Source organism: Dermacentor albipictus, chromosome 4 (genome assembly GCF_038994185.2).
Source record: "Dermacentor albipictus isolate Rhodes 1998 colony chromosome 4, USDA_Dalb.pri_finalv2, whole genome shotgun sequence".
NCBI lineage: Eukaryota > Metazoa > Arthropoda > Arachnida > Ixodida > Ixodidae > Dermacentor > Dermacentor albipictus.
Genome location: NC_091824.1, coordinates 70,328,100 through 70,350,386, shown reverse-complemented (window position 1 = coordinate 70,350,386; position 22,287 = coordinate 70,328,100). Strand labels below are relative to the sequence as shown.

At 43.0% G+C, this 22,287-nt stretch overlaps 2 protein-coding genes across 2 annotated transcripts in view; one reads left to right on the top strand and one right to left on the bottom strand.

Annotated features, from left to right (window-relative positions):
• Positions 1-12,934, top strand: part of LOC135902057 (cell adhesion molecule Dscam1-like) — a 177,872-nt gene extending 164,938 nt beyond the window's left edge. Inside the window, exons 31-38 of the mRNA XM_070537959.1 lie at positions 19-192; positions 3,308-3,499; positions 4,130-4,209; positions 4,305-4,371; positions 5,595-5,756; positions 6,715-6,814; positions 8,479-8,528; positions 12,807-12,934. Of these exons, the coding sequence (XP_070394060.1) occupies positions 19-192; positions 3,308-3,499; positions 4,130-4,209; positions 4,305-4,371; positions 5,595-5,756; positions 6,715-6,814; positions 8,479-8,528; positions 12,807-12,874 (893 nt within the window). The 3' untranslated portion in view covers positions 12,875-12,934. The remainder of the gene's footprint in view (positions 1-18; positions 193-3,307; positions 3,500-4,129; positions 4,210-4,304; positions 4,372-5,594; positions 5,757-6,714; positions 6,815-8,478; positions 8,529-12,806) is intronic.
• The window catches only part of LOC135902058 (hormone-sensitive lipase-like), a 40,971-nt gene continuing 31,613 nt past the window's right edge, over positions 12,930-22,287 (bottom strand). Inside the window, exon 8 of the mRNA XM_065431959.1 lies at positions 12,930-15,830. Coding sequence (XP_065288031.1) covers positions 15,618-15,830 — 213 coding nt within the window. The 3' untranslated portion in view covers positions 12,930-15,617. The remainder of the gene's footprint in view (positions 15,831-22,287) is intronic.

The following is a 22,287-nucleotide window of genomic DNA, read 5'->3' as shown; positions in this document are numbered from 1 at the left end:
CTTCGGTGCATGTCTCAGGCACCGTCCTCCCCGAGTTGATGGTGGTGAACGGTGGCGGCGGCGCGGACGGCGACTTGCCACTGTTGGTTCCCATCGCCACCTCGCTCAGCTTGGCTCTGGCCGCCGCCACCCTGGTGTTGGGCTACGTCTGCTGCAGGAGGCGTGCGGAGCCTGCCTTCGCCAAGGATCACGGTGAGCGCCATCACGCAAACTCCCCCACCAATGACTTGGGGAGCTGCACACATACAATAGCACTTGTGTTCTTAGAAGAACAGAAGGCCAATACAAGTGACAAGTGCTTTCTAAAGAAACAAAAAAGAACAAACTCACGCTCACCTGTTGCGCGAGCAAGACCGATTTTTCTCAGTGCGCCTCACTCTCAGGAAAAGCACGCTTTACAGGTATATTTATTATTGTGCAAACGGATGTAGCTGATATTCTCAGTGTCATTGAGTTGAATGGAGTTGGGCAAATCATGTAATGCGTTAAGCCGTTAACTGGTGGTCTATTACAAGTAACAGCACTGGCGACCAGGAAAGGAAAACGAACGGATCTGAGTATCGTAGAGTGAATTCGTCGTTTATAAGACATGAAATACTTGCACGGTGGTCGTCGTAATAATGACAATAAATAAATAAATAAATAAATAAATAAATAAATAAATAAATAAATAAATAAATAAATAAATAAATAAATAATGATGACAGATGCGAAAGTTTCACTAAACACTGTTGCGCTGTTGGCTAGCGAAAGCAAAAGTTGTAAAGGTACAAAATAACATGAAATGTATTTCCTACGTGTGTATTTCTCTTTTTGCAGGCTGGTCTTGCCAATAGAATCGTTGACCTTAAACCTCCTCAAGGAATATATTCGCAAGACCAGCCTGCACTAGTGCACTTGGTCGCTCTCTGAGTATATGATTTCCTTTTTCGTCACACGCATCTAGTGTACCGTGCTAGGCATGCCAACAGGCAAAGCTCTCCAGGATTCGTTAAGGAGCCCTTGCTCTTCAATGCCAAACCTCCTAGACTAGTCCTGGCGAAAAAATCTCTTGTAGACTTGTGATCGATGGATTAAATATGATACCTTACTGTTATAATGTTCCATGTATTGATTTTCTCTTTTTGTATATAAGTAAGTAACACTACAAGTTGTAATGTGACGCCTATGTTCGGTCGGAATTATTTTTCTTTCCATTTTCAGCGTCACAATTTATCGGTTGCTACTGATCTTACTTGCACTGCAAATCGCGGATTAATTGGACACCCGCACTATATTAGATCATAAGTGAAATACAAAACCTGAAGAACGTGATTCTACCTGGACACTTAATTCAAAGACACACGTGCTCACCTGTTTCACGAGTAAGAGCGCTTTCCCTGAGTACGACTCGCTTTCAGAAAAAGCACGCTTTACAGGCAATGCCAAGGTAATGCCATTACAGGTTGTAATGTGAGGCGTATGTTCGGTCAAAATAATATTTTCTTTCCGTTCTCAGCGTAACAATTTATTGGTTGCTACTGATCTTACTTGCACTGCAAATCGCGGATTTATTGGACACCCGCACTACATCAGACCGTAAGTGAAATACAAAACCTGAAGAACGTGATTCTACCTGGACACTTAATTCAAAGACCCACGTGCTCAGCTGTTTCACGAGTAAGCGCGCTTTCCCTGAGTACGACTCGCTTTCAGAAAAAGCACGCTTTACAGGCACTGCCAAGGTAATGCCATTACAGGTTGTAATGTGACGCGGTCGGAATTATTTTTTTCTTTCGTTTTCAGCGTCACAATTTATTGGTTGCTACTGATCTTACTTGTGATGCAAGTCGCGGATTTATTGGACGCCCGCACTATATTAGATCGTAAATGGAATACAAGACCTGGAGAACGTTATTCGATCTGGACACTCTTTTCATTCAGACACCCGTACTCACCCGTTTCACGAGTAAGGGTGCTTTCCCTGAGTACGACTCACTTTCAGAAAAAGCACGCTTTACAGGCAATGCCAAGGTAATGCCATTACAGGTTGTAATGTGACGCGGTCGGAATTATTTTTTTCTTTCGTTTTCAGCGTCACAATTTATTGGTTGCTACTGATCTTACTTGTGATGCAAGTCGCGGATTTATTGGACGCCCGCACTATATTAGATCGTAAATGGAATACAAGACCTGGAGAACGTTATTCGATCTGGACACTCTTTTCATTCAGACACCCGTACTCACCCGTTTCACGAGTAAGGGTGCTTTCCCTGAGTACGACTCACTTTCAGAAAAAGCACGCTTTACAGGCAATGCCAAGGTAATGCCATTACAGGTTGTAATGTGACGCGGTCGGAATTATTTTTTTCTTTCGTTTTCAGCGTCACAATTTATTGGTTGCTACTGATCTTACTTGTGATGCAAGTCGCGGATTTATTGGACGCCCGCACTATATTAGATCGTAAATGGAATACAAGACCTGGAGAACGTTATTCGATCTGGACACTCTTTTCATTCAGACACCCGTACTCACCCGTTTCACGAGTAAGGCTGCTTTCCCTGAGTACGACTCGCTTTCAGAAAAAGCACGCTTTACAGGCAATGCCAAGGTAATGCCATTACAGGTTGTAATGTGACGCGGTCGGAATTATTTTTTTCTATCGTTTTCAGCGTCACAATTTATTGGTTGCTACTGATCTTACTTGTGATGCAAGTCGCGGATTTATTGGACGCCCGCACTCTATTAGATCGTAAATGGAATACAAGACCTGGAGAACGTTATTCGATCTGGACACTCTTTTCATTCAGACACCCGTACTCACCCGTTTCACGAGTAAGGGTGCTTTCCCTGAGTACGACTCGCTTTCAGAAAAAGCACGCTTTACAGGCAATGCCAAGGTAATGCCATTACAGGTTGTAATGTGACGCGGTCGGAATTATTTTTTTTCTATCGTTTTCAGCGTCACAATTTATTGGTTGCTACTGATCTTACTTGTGATGCAAGTCGCGGATTTATTGGACGCCCGCACTATATTAGATCGTAAATGGAATACAAGACCTGGAGAACGTTATTCGATCTGGACACTCTTTTCATTCAGACACCCGTACTCACCCGTTTCACGAGTAAGGGTGCTTTCCCTGAGTACGACTCGCTTCCAGAAAAAGCACGCTTTACAGGTAGCCTTCACGCATACTTTCGAACACGTCGTGCAGCGGCCAACCTATTTAAGGAGCTCCTCAATATAACAGAATATGCACATATCTCTCTGTCCGATTTGCACGCTTCGTAGGTCAACAATCGCAGTACCGTTTTTTGTTTTGACAGAGGGCCACCCAGTGGGAGGAGGCGGCCGCAGTGCCAGCAATGACACCCTTGCCGAGTCGGCGCTAGTGAAGCGTTCCAGCATCGACAACGTCCTCTCGACGCTCACGTCGGCGTCCGGCCGCCAGGGCTCATCCTGCCTGGCCTCACCGGGCCGCCATTCCGTGGTGGCGCCCGCAGCCACACCCACGCAAGGTACGCGAGAGGCACTAATGATACGACTGTGGCGAAGTCCTATGGTCTGGTCACCCCCGACGAGACCATGTTTGAGCTTGACTGAGTACCCCCATTTGCAAACCATACTCTACTCGACGTTTCTCGCTTAAGACTGCCCTGAGCAGAGAGCAATGTAGTCCAGACTTATGTAGTCAGTGGGTTCAAAAAAATCTACTCAGTGATTCCTGCGGTAATATTTTGCAATCACGCGCTACCAGAGTGGTGTCAAATACCAGAGAGCTTTCTTTCAAGCAACTCCTCGTCTCATGAGCAGCCGAGAAACATTCTTCAAGAGCAGTGGCTACTTTTGGTGAGCGGCTGTGCTGCACTCCAATTAACGAAATCAAGGTGGAGATTCAAGTCAAGGCTCGTTTCTGAATTACGAGGTTACGTGCGCAAGTAAGCGATAGAATGCAGGATGACAGAGCAACCAAATGAAATAAGTGGCCATGAAAACTGAACAGCGCTATCACTAAGCAACATGATGCTGGGTTAGATAGAATTACTGGACTATGCTTCTCGCCTGCCGCCCGATATAGCCACAAACTCCGACAACTGTACCCGGTACTTGTGAGAAGCGCCAACTATGACGGCTTTCTTCTTTTTCAGGTTCAATTGATGACATATCAGGGTATGCACCGTTTCCAGAAACTCAAATAAAGTCCAGAATAGTGCTCAAGAAAACGCAGGTAAGCTGTCTGGCTTTTCAAAAAGGACGACCGAGCGCTAATTATGTCCACAATTAATAAAGGCGCCTACACCGTACTTTTCTTTCTTTTCGAAGGAACAACCTGTGGCAAATACAAGAACGAAGAGGCCGTTTTCAATACATAATCTCGCTGGCAGTGATGGTAAGCGGAGAGCTTGAAATCATTTAACGTCGCGATTGTTCTATGCGAGAAATAGTTAGCCAGAGTTACATTTATCACGAACCTTTTGAAAGTTATCGGCCTCTTTAATTGAAGACAGTGAGTGCTAGCTGTATGAATTATTTAAAATTTAAAGCACTGATAAACTTTGAGAGCCTGTATCCTGATGGTGAAGTGGCTCGAATGACATTGTTTACTTTCAGCGGACTTCCAGCGGCGCTCCTTTACAAATAAAGTTGTTGAAATTGAGGTACCCCTTTGGTTGAGCTCTTATGCTGTGTATTGAAAGCCAATTCGAATTCTATTTGCGCGAAGAAAAACCATTTGAATATGCTAATTAATTTAAGAGGCTGATCTATCAGTGTATGCTCTGTTCGTAGGCTATCAACACTAGAGGAGAAATTATTAGTGCCACTTCTGTCCTTGCTCTACGTATCTTCTGCACTTGTGCGAAAAGCAATTTGAAAACGTTTATCCAGCTGTTTACTCTCTCTCTCTCTCTCTCTCTCTCTCTCTCTCTCTCTCTCTCTCTCTCTCTCTCAACTTCCGACCTTGTATTGAGCCAGCCATGATTCTTGTACCGTTTAATAGCCATGTTGCATGGGTTACAAAGTAATGAAATATTTTCAACAATGTTTCCTAATCGTCATAACATCAGATGTAACCGTGTTTTCATAATGACGCACTGCTCTTGCCAAGAGATCTATCACGTGCGCCGCACGCGGTCTGTCGACATAGCCACTGTTACAAAAGCAAGTACGAGCCGAATGTCGAGGAGGTCAAAGGCAGGAGACGAAGTTCACTGCACCTTCCTCGACTATCTAGAGACCGCTTTCCTACCTCAACACAAAAACACTGAACACAATATGCCTCGGTCTTTTTCTGACTCCTCTTAAACGTTGCCAAGGGACGCACGTGTTCTCGAACAAGAAAATTGATAGAGGTTAAGTATACACTGTACTTCTTTTTTTTTCTGCACTGTTGCAGAGAGGTCATGTGATCTTACACTTTCGTGGCGCTTAAGTTCCCGTTAACACAATATGTTGAACACTATCATTTGATAACCCACGAAGCTCAGAGACAGTTAAAACTGCATGTCACGCTCGCTGTCGTGGCTGCACTAATTAACAAACCTTTATAGTGTCTTCACAACAAGGCATTGCGTCACCAATTTTTCAAACCCGCTCCGATTCGTGATCCCGCAGATGCACAGAAAGGAGACAAGGGAGCCGAAGCCACCCACACGCCGACAGCACAGTTCAACCACTACGACAACCCAAAAGCGACGAAAGCTGCGGGCTGTACCAAGAAGTGGCAGCACCCGGCCGAGAAAGGCAGTCGGCCCTATGTGATACCACAGGAAAATAGTGAGGGGATCTGTCATTTCCTTTTATGAGTAAAGTTTTACCCCAGGGGGAAAATACTTCGAAGTGATCTTGTCGGAAACACCGAAGTCCTGACGGCCTTCAAGGTATCTTATGGGCACCAATTCCCAATACCAACACCATTCCTTAAGGTCCGTCAGGACTTTTTGTGGGCGCACTCACAACATAAGCACAACTCTTCGAAGTCCCCGAGATTGCTTGTGGGCGCACTCCGAAACCCATAACGCTCTTTAAGGCACCTCAACATTTTAAAGCGAAGTTTTCATTACCTCTTCCTTCGACTTCACTATTGCTGCTGCTGCTGCGACTGGCACGCCACGTCTTGGGTTGGTTGAGAACGTGTATAATGTATATGGCAAAAGAGTGGGAGAGGGTTCTATGAGACCTGTTTAGCGAGAGTTCCCTAGGCATCGCCACAATGCCCTCTGGAGCTCCCTGGCTGTTGTCAATGCCTTCTGGAACTTCCTCGCCGTCGACACAATGCCCTCTGAACGGCTGTAGTTACGCACGAGGCCCCAGCAAAAGCATTGCAGCAGCTGCAGCGCTTAACTTTGTACTCACGTGCGCCAGCCCAGAGAAAATATAGATAGAGTGGTAGAGATGAGGTAGAGAGAGGAGACACAGAATGGGGAAAGCCACCGCCGTCACGAAACGGGTGAATAACAACGTTGCCACTCTTCAATGGGAGAATCGCAAGAGAGGGGAAAGACGCCGTCAAAAAGCATGGCTCGTTTGGGGTCTCATAATAAGTTAAATGCTAATATAACAGACATATTGCTAAAGTTGCGGATAAATTTAAAAGAAAGTAATTAAAGGTATGGCAATTAAGGCACGTTTCTGCCATTAATGATGCAGTAATTCAACCTTCATTCCTTGTAACAAATACTTGCTAGCATCGAATAGTGCAAAGGCGAACTCACCGTTCTCTTTCGACACGCAGAGTCCACCCTGGAAATGGAGACTGAAGGAGACGAGTCACCACGGTGGTCACGATCACGAAGAAGCAACAGTAACTTCGCAAACTCGGGATCCACCATGGTGTGAGTTCGAACTTTTTATGCACAACCATTACAACAGCACCCCGCCTTTGTAATATCCATGTCATTTGTTCCTTCTTTCTTCTTCTACAATTGACCATGGGAAAAGTGCACTAGTAATCACTTGGCAGCGGGCTGTTCAGAACACGAGCCGAGCCTTTTTCACCACGTTGTGCATGCGCCTTGTTCCTCTTCGTCCTCTGGGCCGTAAACAATTCCACATATATATATACATGCGCCTGGCTACCGCAACTCTAATGTCTACAAACCGTTGTACCTTTAATCACCATTACGTGTAACATTTTTGCTGGCGTTCAGCCAGTCCGTGGGATCTGCTTAACAAGACACCTTCATTGCCTTCAGGATTGATTCATTGCTGCGAAAGTGGCCCATCGGGGAATGTCATCCGCCATTGAAGAGAACACCCATTAGCACACATTTCTATGAAATAGTCGTATTAGCCTCTCATATGATGATATATTGTTTATTTTTAATAAACAATATATCATGACACCTTAGCGCAGCTGCCCCTATAGTACATTCATTTAGCAGGCAGTTAATTTTCACTTTGCTGCTGGAAAAGGAAGCAAATCTTATAAAATGAGCAACTGTTATCAAAAAAACATTTAAGCAGTTTAGCACTGCTTACGTGAGTGCACAGCCCTACGTTACCATGTTTATCCATACGTAATGCGCAGGTTACCCCACCACACGGAACAGCAATGTTTCATCCGGTTACTAAACCAACTCGCCCAGTTGTCCCTACTAAAACTGCAATGCGTATTTTGGGATATTTTGGGAAACTGTTTCAAAACTGGTAGTGGCCTATAGGTTTCCTACTAAATGAGCGTGGCTGTTAACACTGATCAATTTCAACTCTGCAATTTCAACGTTTGCCCTAAAATAATTAAAGCTACTAAGTGAAAATTTGACAATTATATTGGTCATCACTGAATATCGCACAATTTCTTATTCATACCACATAAAACTATCAAAGTCTAAAAGACAGCGTTGCCTTACCAAAGTATCTTTTTTTTAATGTTGCTGTTGTTGTTGATGATGCTGTATTGAAGCCTCTGGTATTACATAGACAAGAGTAAGTTTTGTTCCACACCTAGTGCACACCAGATAAGCGCATGTACAAACCTCATGGTCCACATTTCCTTCATAAACAACTATGCAAAAAAGTGAACTTCACTATCTTTCATAAGAAAACCACTCTATATTTATGGTTTATATTCAAATGTGATATTCAGGCCAGCTGCACTCTTTGTGAATGGTAGAACGGGTTCACGTTCATAAACACATTTTGTTCTTTGTTTATTAACTGCAAGAAAGTGGGAAATTTGGCTACTGAAGAACCTGCTATTCCAAAACACGTAGCTAAAGGAACCTACCGTTGCATCTAAATGTTCAAAGCACACAAATGTGGCGAACTCTAATTTATAAAAACATGAGCGACTAAATGAGCGAGCCTACCGCTACAATAAAAAGCGCTCTGTATGTACGTGTGTACAGTGTACAATAAAGTGTCAATGCATACTTTACACCGTATTTCAAACGTATCCAAGTGGAATTACACAAAAACGTGCTTGCATATTCTCTCATTTATGCGGTGCACGAGAGACAGTTTGCAGTCGCCAATAATTTCTGCTTATTCGTTTCAGAGAGAAGACGTACTTCTTTAGCGGAGAAGAACTACGCAGTGATGTACAAGGTAACAACGCATTCTGCTTCTATGCCGACTTGTGTGCGCCATCTATTTGCTGAACTGTTGTGACGTGGCATCAGAGTGCCCTAGGTTGGCCCTTCAGCAGTCCATAACAGTCAACAGGCAACAGTGTGCAGGAACAACCATTACAGTTGAAGCAATGAATATATTTCATGCTCTGGCGCGAGCACCTCCTCACCGCTTATCACCGCTGCACGCGCCTAACCACTGGCTGACCCTCTGTGTAAAGCGACGGTGCATAAAGCGATATAGTTTCACACAATGACCTTGCCAGTTGGGGAACCAGAATGAATGAATGAATGAATGAATGAATAAATGAATGAATGAATGAATGAATGAATGAATGAATGAATTAATTAATTAATTAATTAATTAATTAATTAATTAATTAATTAATGTGTTTTGTTTAGTGGCGCAAGGGCCAGGTATGGCCAAAGAGCGCCAAGGCAGTGTTATTGATTTCGCGGTGGAATGACGAGTTCTGTGAAGTTGATGTGACGTAGCTGTAGAGGGGCATAAAAATAGTTGCTGTAAAGTGCGTAAAATGTACGTGCAATAAGATTATGGCGATGACTAATGACGGGTACTATAAGCCTTACACTGAATTGCGGAAGAATATGATATGCAGAACATGCAAGATGCAAAAATTAGCCACAGCACAACTGCCTTTCCAGAGCCCTTGAAGCACAAGGGCCTGGAGGCATGTGCTATACAATACGACTATCACAGTGGCATCCTCTGAAGAGAGGACCAGCCCTGGCCATAAGGCACTGTAGCAGTTTTGAGTGTACAACTAAAATATGCTGACGCCATCTGGTAGCGGAAGCGGAAACCCACAAAATATGGCACCATATTTTCAGCGAAACGCACGCCTTTCAGAATGCAATGTAGTCATTCTTCATAGATAACTGAACTTGTGTAGACGCTGCCAAAATTCTATGACGCGCTGCCAACTTGGTAAGAAAGCTTCGAGGCAGGGTCACCATCAGTCTTTTGTATTTGCACCTTTTCTGTCTTATCAAGCTCCCTCTCACGGTAGGAGTAACTGTTTTGCTATTGTAGAAGTGCAATTTACTGATATGCAACTAGTTCAACCTCTCTCATCTTGCGAACCCTGTAAATAAACACCTTAACACAACTTAATTTTCCTCACTGGGGTCCACTTAAATGTGTCATTTGATGCTCGATTTAATGCCAAGTTTCGATAACTTTTACTGTGCCACAACTGCCCGCATACTAAAAAATATTTTTAAATCAGTAACATCACAGTGCTGACATCACCACCACAGCAACATTACAACCAGCACCAAGGTCTGCACGAAAATTTTTAAAAGTGGATGTTTGTCTTTTGTTTTTCGTCTATCGCCTGGAAATTAATGAAGATAGAGTTTTCAACGAATATTTTATTATCCAAGATGGATTTAGTCTTTCTCCTTAGCGTCCACTTTTAGGCATGCACAACAAAAAATCAAAAATTTGGTATGTTTCTCAATTTAGCAAAAGTGCTTTGCTTGAAACATCTAATAGCCCAGGAAGGAAGAAGTCTTTTAAAAGTGACAGCTTTTACATTGAATGAGGGTAGAAATGTCTGACATTTACTTAACTTCAAACAAATATTTAATAGTAATATCAAGCCTTACAATGCTTAATATACATTAAAAAATTATGCAATTCACTGCATGCACACAGTCAACTAAATTCAATAAAAGTTCATTCCCAATGCTTCCACAAATACCCGGAAAAAGCTGGGGAAAAAGTGAATCATGGCAGTCTTCAACAAATTTCAGTGAAATATCTTATGCTGTTGTGAACGTTAGTTAGAGAGAAGCGAAATGATTGTTATAACAAAACCACACTTACATGCAAATAGACATACTCACATGTCAATAGACGTAATATGCTTTTCCATGCAGTCGAAGCCTGGAGACAACAAAGTTGCATTCTACATGAAAGTGCCTTCGCTATATCCGATATTTGTTATAAGCATATATTCGTTGCATGCGCATGTATAGGTGAAACATTTTGATTAACTTTGTTACATGCGATAATTCACTATGTTTGTGTTCATTATATAGCGCTCTTTTTTTAGCTGCACTAAATTTAAAGAAAATCAACTGCGGCAGGTAGCACAATTCTAACCCTCGAACTAAATTGCTCGATGAGGAGGGCAATCCACGAGGGCGGGCAATTTCACTAGCATTCAGATGTTTAATTGACCCATTAATAAAGCTTCACTAAATACATTACTGCACATATTGCAATTTGCGAATTGTAGCTGGCGAGTTTGGAAAGGCATATCGAGTTGGAACAAATTCTAAGGATGGCACCTGTTTCGAGATATGTGGCAGCAAACTTGCAGTAAAAATGCAGTCGTTCAACTTACTTTTTTATGAAAAGTTTTATGCATTGAAGCACAAAACTAACTGGAATGACCATATATTTTGCTGCACACCTTGAAAATGAATACGTATCTCAAAACTGATGTCATCATGATAATTCGTTTCAAGTGGACATGTCTTGCGAACTCACCAGCGACAATTTGTCAATTTCAGCACGTGCCATATTTTAACTAAATTAGAAGGTTAATTAGTGCAATTGTATTATTATTCAATTATGTATTCCGACTTCTCATAGAAGTAATGCCTGCCTCAAGTAACTTCGTGCAAGGGTTAGAACTGTGCCATCTGCCACGGGCGATCTGCCATGCCATCTGCCTGGCATAGACATTTGACTGCAATTCAACAGGTATTTGTGAAGGCAGGCATATACATAGACAATTAAGCAGTTTTTTGGCCATAGAAACCCAAATGCCAGAGCCTAAATGAACAAACAGAAAGCAGCCTTTTTCATGAAAAGCAGCAAGCATTGCCCCTCTGGTAGTGAAACAATGACATATAGTGAACAGTTAGGACTGCACAAAGTGGGCTAGTTAGGACTGCAGTTAGGTGGGCTAGTTAGGACTGCACAAAGTGAAGCATAGCACAAGCGGGCACCCAGGACGACGTCATCTCCTCTGCCGTTCTACGTGCCCGTTTGTGCTGTATTTCACCTAATGGCATATACTTTTATGATTTCCTTAGTGCGAGGAACAGACTTCATTCACGAGTGCCCAAGAGAACCATAGAAGTGTGATCGTCTCTAATTGCTGAGTGTATGTCAGATGCTACAAGGACAAGGTGCCATGCTACATCAGGCACATGCCTAAATGTTCTTTTTATTATTAGTATTATTATTATTCGTGGGTAAGCCAGCAAACATGTCATGCAGGGACATTCACTAAGGCCCTCTTCCTCCCTAGAAAAAAAGGCTGATTGCAGTGTCAGTCTCTGCTCAGTGTTCAAACCTTACGGGGTACTTTCTGATAAGGCAATTCAGCTTTTGATGGTCTCGTATTTGTGGCCGTCAGTCCTCACACTAAAAAATACTAGAAGGAAATCTGCCACTACTGTCTATGCTATTCAACAGTACAGCCTTTCATTCAATGTACAAATTATGGGTAGTATGTGGACTTTTCTAAACATTGTCCGTTACGCCTTGAACAATATTCCAGTTTCTTTCTTAGCCTTACACGGTCATGTCAAATTTGCTGTACGGTAATGATTAGCCTCATCTACCCTCTCATTTCTACCATCTTTTTGTTCTTGGAACATAACAAAAATAACGTTTTTAACACATCTAAACTAATGGTCAGCAGTGGTCAAACCGGATGTCAATGGAACAAATGTTTCAACAAGGAGACTTGCCTTGGCCAAGTCACCTCATTGGAACATTGTCTCCACAGGCCACTAACGATCCCTTTGACCACTACTTAATCACATCGTGTCTCCATCTCTCTGTGATCCTCTGTCTTGTTTGGCTATCTAGACTAGCAAGTATCACTGCTCAGTGCAAGCCAATCCTAGCAACATGCAGACTCAAAAGAGTCAATAGGCAGTCAGTATTTCACAACCTAGTGATGTAGTTGTCAATGCAGAACACTCAACTGCTAAAAAGAAATGTTGCACAACTAGCAAGCAATAAAGCTGAACCACAAAGAATTATAAAAGAAGCTGCAGTTTGCCTTCTCAACAATGCCCTGCCAAATTGTAGAAAAATCCATGTAACTACTGCCAACCATAGCCATAATGCTTAACGACTGCAGTTCCACATTTCCCTCTATTAAATGAACAGTTTATCTTCAATTTAGGTACCACTGCGTTTATCTCCAGTGGCATAACAGGCAACCCATTGCATTTCTGATAGAGTTGATGTCTTTTTTTCCAGCATTTTGTGTGGCCCTCTCCCCAAGAATGGCAATGGAGTATGCATCAGAAGAAATCAAGTTTTCTTAGAAGTGGAGGTGTCTCACAAACACTGAAAGACACCACACAAAGAAACCACATAAGCCTGGGTGTGCTTGGACAGTTTATACACCTTTCAAAGTACAAAACGTCTTTGGATACATAAGTATTCTATGCAGTACACCTTGTTCACAACATGAAAAATGTCATTGCAACTGTGCGTACTGATATTAACAATAGCCAAATAGTACGAGTGTACATAAAGGAGGTAACCTGCCATGCCAAAAAAAGTGCATTGCATCCTTTGAGCATGACTTTGAGCAAAACATAATACTGACTGTTCATTGCTCATTTAAGTAAGACTAACGAAGAAGCAGGAGGTGACTCACTACAGCAAATAGTGACCAGCACAGCTGTGACAACAAATGCACAAAAAAGAAAACTGAGAACTGGTTAGGAACTACTCAATATTGTAAATATACAGATGTCATCACACGCACTGCGACATTCAAACACTTTAAGGCAGAGTAGAGATAATCTTAACTGCATCACAACACTAACAGTGGCATCTCGCCTCTTGTGTACTCGGAGTTGCTTCTCTGTAAACAGCATAAACCTGCAGTATAAGGTCAGTAAAGCGGGGTGCATGAAGACCCGAGATGATTGCAACGAAACTACGCTCGACTACCATTAATGTGACATTCACTGTGCATGTTGCAGTTGCACAGTGCGCAGGGATGCCATCTTTTGCTAGCAATACCAATCAGCACCATGGCAACAAGAGCGCTTAACAAAAACATTCTTCAGTGCCATGACTGTCACACAATATTTAGGAAGCTCTTATCAGTCCCTATATCAAGTAAGTAATTTGCCTTGACTTGTCTCTCCTGCACAATAATGCAGCTCTGAGAAGCCATCAAAATCTAGACTGATTTGTTCAGTACGTAGCAGATGCTATGATAACCACTGCTCTTTACGGCTGTGGCAAGAAGTTGGAGTGTCCTGAATCTCATGGTCATGCAGACTTGATGCCGCTTGGCCACAGGAGCACTGAAAGTTCATTCTCCGCAGAACTGACTGTTGTGTTGTCTGCTACAGGTACATTCAAAAATAATTCGAGAAGTGCACCAGCCCACACGAGTATATGACCTAATTTAAACAATTACAAAAAACTGGCACTGTTGCCACAAAACACAGCGTGACACACAGGAAGAGTGACGGATAAAAACATGAAAACGAAGTAAACATGCTCTGCTATGACATCACCACAGGAAAGGGGGTGTGGCAGAGGGATGTGATGACATTTCAATTTACTCCTCATAACACATATCTCTGACAAGGTAACATATAGAACAACAAAGGTTTACTTTACTTTGACTCATAGGGAAGACTTCCTGACCAAAGTGCCAGCCAAGAAATTTGCTAAAGTACAACACATGTCACATAACAAGAGATGTTATGTATGTACAGAAGCTGTATGCTGACTATTCAGAGAATAAAAATTATTTTGCTAAAAGAAACCAGGAAAAAAAATGAGTGGTGCACTGCTTTCATTGGTAAACATGGTTACACAGCACACAGAGCATTAATACAAACCTAACAGAAGCAGGTCAATCCAGGTGTTCAGCCAAGAAAGCTTGTGTTATCTCAATGCCTTCACGATTCACACAGAAGTGACTTTAGCAATAGCTGAGTCATGACTATAGTGATGGTCCAGTGCCATGACACGTGACACAATGCTGCCAATGTATACACCAGGAATGAGGCAAGCTGTTATAATCTCGACTATGAGGTTGTAATGAAGTCGTGAAGAGGTCACACTGAGACCTATGGCCACAAAAACTTGTTCCTTTCTCAAGGTCAACCAGACAGCTTGACTGTCTGTTCAACTTGACTTGCTCGCATGCTTGATTGAACTGATCAACCTACCCTGCTAATCACTCAACGTAGCTTTACTCATGAACATTTAAGTGAGCCTTGTAACCAGTATCCAGCTGACATGAAAGCTAATGTAAATGCCACTATGACAGCATGGCTACTAATGACAAAACATGAAACAGGGGCAGAGAAATAGGTAAGCAACAAATATTCATTTTTACAAACTGTTAAAAACCAACCAGCACAGTAGGAAAACAAAGATCACCAAGTGTCCCATTTTCTATTATCCCTGTCTGTCATTGTCAGCAAAGGCCAGAATTTACCACGTGGCAAATGCTCCCATTCTACTTAATTTCTCATTCAATTTCTCGTTCGGAGGGCTCTCTCGTTAACAAAAACATATCTTTCATAATTATAGTGTGTGTGAATGACATGATATGTACACCCTTCACTGGATCATAAAATAGCGAGGTCATTTCCTCAAAGGCAACAACAGTTAGTAGACTTTCTTAGGCAGGCTGGTTTTACGTGGTAAGGCATTACATGACACCCTGTTAGCAGTAACAACTCCTGGAAGCGATATGTAAGCTTCTGTCTGTTTAAAGACCAACCTAAACCATTCCAACATACATTACGTATATTGCACTAAATCATACATATAATTGCAATCCTCCAACTTTGGCCTCACCAAGGAAATGCATAGTTTCATTGTAAATTGTCAACAATTATATAATGCTTTAGTGATCCTCGTAGATATAAAAGGCCTCTTCCATTCAAAAGTGGTGCGAGTGTGTATGTGATGCACTCGTCTAGTGTTTTCTAGTCACTGTATAGGATTGGATCCATAAAAACCACCCCTAATGCTAAGTAACCTGTTAAGTAACCGTCGGCTGTATAGCGAGTTTATCAAAAATACTCATTTGACACCCAGTGTCTCCATATGAAGGGCAGCCCTAAGCATGTTCACACAGCACTGAATACCATCTTGGGCCTCGTTTCCACGAGGAAATAGATTAAGAAACCCATGTGGCAGGTAATCCAGCACTTTGACAGTTATGTGGCAGCCCAGGGCACGTAGCTTCTTGGCGAACATGATCATGTCATCTAAAGTTGGGTCGAGATGAAGGCACTGAAAGAAACACAGAACAGAAAAGGAGTGTTTATTGCAAGACCATGAAAATCAATTTTAAAGAATCCTCCATAGATGTATGCCAATCTGGTCAACTGATACATCAAAGACAGCAAAGCTGTACATGTGGGTTATAAGTATCAGGGGTCTGTTTGCTGGGTACTGTTAGTGATGATTCATCCCCAACACTCTGCTAATCATGTAGGGCTCCCGCACAGGCTGCATTGCTGATTACACCATCAGTTTTGCCACCGCAGGCACACACACTTCTAGCCGACCTCCTGGTGGAACTGGTAAAATGTGACGCACGAAAGAAAAATTACAGATTACATTATGACTGAAAAAAAAAGGAAAATTTTTATCTATTCGAGTATGGTATATAAAAGGTATTTTTTTTATTTTATAATCATCGATAATTACATTTAAAAGCCAAAATTCAGGACTGTGACGTAGGTTGCATTGCTGGCTGAAACCGAGCATGCCGCCACTTGCTGGCCTTCACCGCACAAGAATGAAAACAGCTGTGAAACTACCCTGAACAGCATTGCTGTAAATGAAGACCATGATATGTAACCAGGGTGTCTACCAAGTAGACATTTTCAAATTCCCCGAGTTTTCCAGGTTTTCCCGGAGCGATACAGAACTTTATTTTATGTCAAGACAGGCTGGCTGACACCACGTCGCCCGATGCTGTCACTCTCAAGTAAGCATTTTAAGAAAATAGAAAAAAAAACAATCCAGTTTGAATAGTAAGGAGTAGTGTTTATTTTATTAAAAACAGAAAATTGAAGGGAGGGAATAGTAAAATGCACAGCAAATATCTTTGAAAAAGAGAGATGGTAAAGGCCATTGCAAATCGAGTTGAACATCTTAAAATACGAATAAAAAGAGATGCATACAGAAGCAAATATTTTCGAAAATGAGCTATTTCTATCAAGTGATAGCAAGATCATTGGTATTAGGCCTGAACTTTGTCTCAAGTGAGATTTTCTCAGCAGCTGGAAAGTCAACCTCACCTGTCCTCACATACTCTCAGCCCATGCACAATGCCTCTGTTTTGTGTTTCACTGCTTTTAAGTTTATTTTGGTTTGGATGAGGGTCACCTGCATCTTTCCGTCAGCCAACACTTTGCTTTTTGAGCTCAAGATCCTTCAAAGTCGAGGGGGCAGTTCATTTCCCTATCATTCCTGAATGCGACGGTCATTTCTTTTCTTGTCCTCGTTCTGCCACACGTTCGCCCCTTGGACCATTTGGAGCACCCTCTTGGTCAGTTGTACAGTCAACATCCGACTTTTTGGGCTCCCTAGGGGCCACGAAAACGTCCGAAAAAATGGATGCATGTCTTTTACTGCCCTTAAGGGCTCAAATTGTCACAGGAACATCCGAAAAAGCTCTGTACACCTATTAGGCATATCGACGCTCGTACTGTGACAGGAGACGGTGGGTGCACACGTGTATAATTATGGAATACGTGCTGTTCCGTGCGTGAATACGTGTTGCCCTTCCCACACTTGTTCAGCTTCACCGCGATACTTCATATATGCTTCACCGCGTAACATCCATGTGCCGAGGCAAAGCTGTGATTCGGGAAGCGGCATTATGCAACACGCCATGCTTTCTAAGCTTCGAAGCCAATCGTGATATTTACAAAGGCGGAGCCGGTGCCATTACTGACAGTGGTGCATTCTTTCAATGAAAAACACTGCACCAAACGGTATGAACAGCGAACGTCGAAACAGCTAAGCCTCGCGTTGCCGCGGTGGTGGCTACGGCTCCCAGCAAATCTGCATGCGAGAGCGCTGGTTCGAGGCAGTGAGATTATCAAAACGGCGGTGTTGGCGTTGATTAATGCTGTCTCGGATCTGCAGTCTCGGCAAAAAGCCAGAAAAATCGGACAGCGAACGGTTCTTGCGTCTGAAATTACAGACGTTCTTATACGTTGCACTCTAGGGGGCACGTGGTGGTACCGCGAAGCCGTCTGAATTATGGGGCATTTCCCTAAAATGGGGTGTCCAGAAAATCAGTAGTTGGCTTTACACTGGCAACTCCTCCAGCCAATGACATGCGTCAAAGACAATTCGTTACGAATCCTCTCTTTTACTCGAGCCAGCACTAGGGCGACTTTTGTTCCCTTTCAATAAAATGACTGCTAATTTTCCCTGATTGAGCACAAGTTCCCCGAGTTTTCTGCGAGTTTTTCCAGACTATTCAAAATCCCTGAGATTTCCCGGTTTTCCCGGTTGGTAGACACCCTGTGTAACAGTAACATGTATTTGTGCATTACACACATGGTGCAAATGTTATATTCCCCGCATGCTCTCGCAATAAAATTCCGGCAGCGAGGAGCAAAGGCTTCGTCAGCCTCTCGCTTTAACGCGTCTCTGAAACTCGAGATAATGCAACCTCTAGTGCTAAATGCGCAGCAAGACAGTGCCCATAATGCCGCACACACCTAGCCTTTGCACACGGAGCAGATTATCTCTAAAACATGGCGCGCGGGTTGCATATGCGCAGCCACAGCTGTGCTAGAAAAGGAAACGCACGCAAACCTGCCCCCCACTCCCTCCCTTCCCCTTCTCTCGCAACCGCTTGATCACACGCTACCGCGAGCCAGCGCCCCTCTCTCTTTCCCCTTGCTAGCATGGGAATATGGTGCTCACCAATGCATCATACTTCTCGGCTCATCCTCACAGGTTTTTACTCGCACCCAAAGCGTATAGCGCACGGGGCGCGATAGGATCTTACCTCACTTGGACTTTAAAGGGACAGACAACCGCTCGGAACATGAATCAAGATAACCCCACTGATGGAATGATTCTCTATCATAGTGACTAAAACGAGCCATGTTTTTTTCATGAAACGTGGATTTAATGCATCGCTAAAAGTCGAAAAAAAATGACGTTTGGCGGCTCACACGGCAAAAACATGAAGCTACATAAGAGGTCCACCCCGTGACCTTCTACTAGTGCATGCGGTTCCTGGTCCTTTTATTGGTATTGAAGTGCAGTATACTTTATTATTATACGTTTTTCTTGACTTACAATGTGCATATAAGCCTTCGTTCGTAGTGAGCAGAAAAGTGGCACTGCCTTTGCCTTCGTTTTCGATGAATTGGCTTGGCTCGTCCATCGACAAAACAATGACGACGAGGGCCAGCCAGCCATGACAGAGGCATGTACTTGGCGAAAAACTCGCTACAAATATAAAAAATGTCTGTACAACAATGCAAACTTATTGCGCCAGCTTTTTACTTTCAAAAGTATTTGAAAGGGTCTAAATGTAGGTGGTTAACCACAGTTACACTCACTCCTATGAAATCAGAATGATGGACGGCTTCAACAATTTGCGAGGCGGGCTATCGACGTCACTCTCACTTCTCAGCGTTGCTGGAGGAGGAACTCTTACCTTTTTAGAGGCTGCTCAGATGAAAAAATTCTGCTTACTAAATATCCACGCGCTTTCGGAAGTAACCGCTGCAGAAGTAAACACAACCAAGGATGAGCTTTGCGTTGCGCCATAAATAACTAGGTCCTTAAAGATCGGTTGTCAGTCCCTTTAAACAGTAATGGACACTGCTCCGCTTCAGCGGTCGCTCTTGGTCACACAGTGCGCAATTTCAGAGGTGTGTTTGCGTGCAGCCACTTGTAATTCAACCAGTTGACCATCTGCGTCCGCGGAAGCTTCCATTATTTTCGGTATTCCTTCGCGGCAGCAGTGAAATTTCATTATATTGAAATTGTGCGTAAACACACTTCGTTATATGCATTGTTGTTCATTGGAAAAGGAGTTATAAAAAGTTGAACACTTCGTTATATTGAGAATTTCTTTATATTGAAGTTTATTATATCAAGGTTTAAGGTAGGGGTACCACGGCAGCCATCTTGCAAGTACATGTAGCTCATATTCCACCACCAGGCTACACCACTCACTCATGATAGAAAAAAAATTTTATTTGCACATTCAGTACAGGTGTTATGACGGGGGATCTGCTTTCGTCGGGAGATGCGCCCCCCCCCCAACCCCTTACGTTTCTTGAGTGACGAGTGCTGCCTTAGCATGCCATCATCATTTTGATGCTTCACGTACAGTGCAGACAGGAATACAATGTCCTGAACAATGGCATCGCTTCGCCAATGACCTGAACAATGGCCTCGCTCCACCAATGAATTAGCGCACATTTACAGATGTTTCACCGTGATGCTGCCAGTGCAGACATTTCGTATTCACACCTGATCAGTTGGGCTGTGCAAAGGGACAATAAAGTGAATGCGCCAATTAAAAGTGTACCTAATAGTATAGGCAGTACCCCCGTACCTAAAAGATGGCACATATAGAAGATGGAGTGGAATAGCTTAGGCAGCATTTTCCTTTTTTCTCTCGGGAAGCTGGAGGTTGAGGTTAGCTCTTCAAGTCTGTGCACCCAAACAACAGAAAAGCAAACTGACGTCCTGCAAAAATTTGATAGTACACAGCCCATATATATTGTAGTAAAAGATAACAGTTTATTTTACATTGGGTCACTTACACTGTTCTTGTCCCATTTTCGATATGCAGGCATGAACTAAGTACTCCCCTCCATAAGCTAATAAAGGGAAAATTAGACATCCACCCAAACATAGCTAAGTGCTACAAAGGAAACCCATAAATGTTGCTCGAAAGAAAAGCCTCGCAGTTGAAGAAAAATTCGTCCGGGTCCGGGGCTCGAACCCGGGACCACTGCCTTTCCGGAGCAGCCACTCTACCATCTGAGCTGACCGGGCGGCTAGCAGATGGCAGGGCAGAATCGAATTCATCAACCACTCGAAGCAAAGGTAAGAGTTTGACATAATTGTTCTGCAGAAACTCGCAAGGTGGAGAGAAGTAATTAACAAAGGTAATATGAGACATCCACCCAAACGTAGCTAAGTGCTACAAAGGAAACCCATAAGCTAAGTACTACTGCAAAGGAAACCCAGACGGGTTCCTCAAAATTGATTACTTCTCTCCACCTTGCGGGTTTCTGTAGAACTATTATGTCACCTCCATAAACATGTTGTTAGCCAAAAATAATGAACGACCATTACACGTGACCGCATGTACATGTACTTAATTTGCAGCATATGTGCCATGCGTGGTGCACTGTGCTCTATGTTCGGAGGAATGGCGCCTCTATTCGAGTATCGTGTTTGATATAATAACTCTTCTTATTTTCTTGTCGTCTGCACAAGCTCATGAGAGAGAAAAAAAAAACACCAGTGACAGCTGCTCTGGGTGTGACAAAAAAGACCACACACAAGAACAGGGTGAGGGGAAGCCAATACGTTAAGACATTGGGCTGCTTGGTGCATGTGTTCCGTGCTACAAGTCGCCTTCTATCTCACTGCAGAGCAGTAGAAACTATGGGTTGGGTCGATAACCAGAAAAAACAACCAGAAAAGGGGGGGTTCGCAGTCACTGCGAAACTGGCTGAATGGAAGGAAGTCGGACAAGTATTACTGGAACACAACGAGTGATCCCTCCTTGCTTTGTATAATATGCAGCTGGCGCTCCTCACTGCAGGCTGGCGCATGCCTTAGCCTTGTCTGCACTGCACAGAACTAGCCCAGCAACAGGAAGGCAACAACACACGAATGGAATGCATTATGAGTGTGACTAGGGAACTCTCATTGGAAAGGTCTAAAACATTCGCAGCTGAGGTAAGATGTTCTGACCCGCCACATTCGGAAGGACAGCAAACTTCTTGATTCAGCACTTTCGTTCCATCCGTTTAGGTGGTGCTAGGCAAAAAATATCTCTAACTATGAAAATAGCATTAATTTCTCAGTTTGCCTGCAACATCTTGCTGCGATTCATGTGTATATACATAGGGACCATACTTGCTAATTTTTGAGCGACGCATGCTCAGATTTCGGCGCACTTAAGTGTGCGTCAACTTTAATGATATTCACAGTGAAGAAAAATTGGAAAGTGCAGACATCTGCTGTGACATTACCGCTTGCTTTATTGGAAAAGTATATGTTGGGATATTGAATTGAGGCTTCTAGTTCCTTAATCCAGAACCTCAGCCTCATGGTTTCATCAGCTTCCCACGAAAATGGGCACAAGTATGACACAGTAGTTTGAATATTACCTAGTTATGGTTGCATTATTAAGAAAAGTATTGAACATACATATGAACATTTGCTTTCCTAAGTGGAAGTTGTTTGAGTGATGCTGTCTCCAAAACTCAACTTCCTCTAGTCAATTGTTGCCATGCTGCTTACAACACAAGTTGCTACTGTATATTTGGCTATCTTCAAATGCAAAATAGCAAGAAAGTAAAATTCCAACACTTTCGAGATGTGCCTAGGAAATAGATAAATATGTGCTAAAGTTACAGCACAAGTCACAATGCTGCAATTGCGGTGGGTTTCTCAAGATATGGTCACAACAGAAACCCAATTAGCCAAAACCGTGTATTTTTAGCTTCTTCTTGGG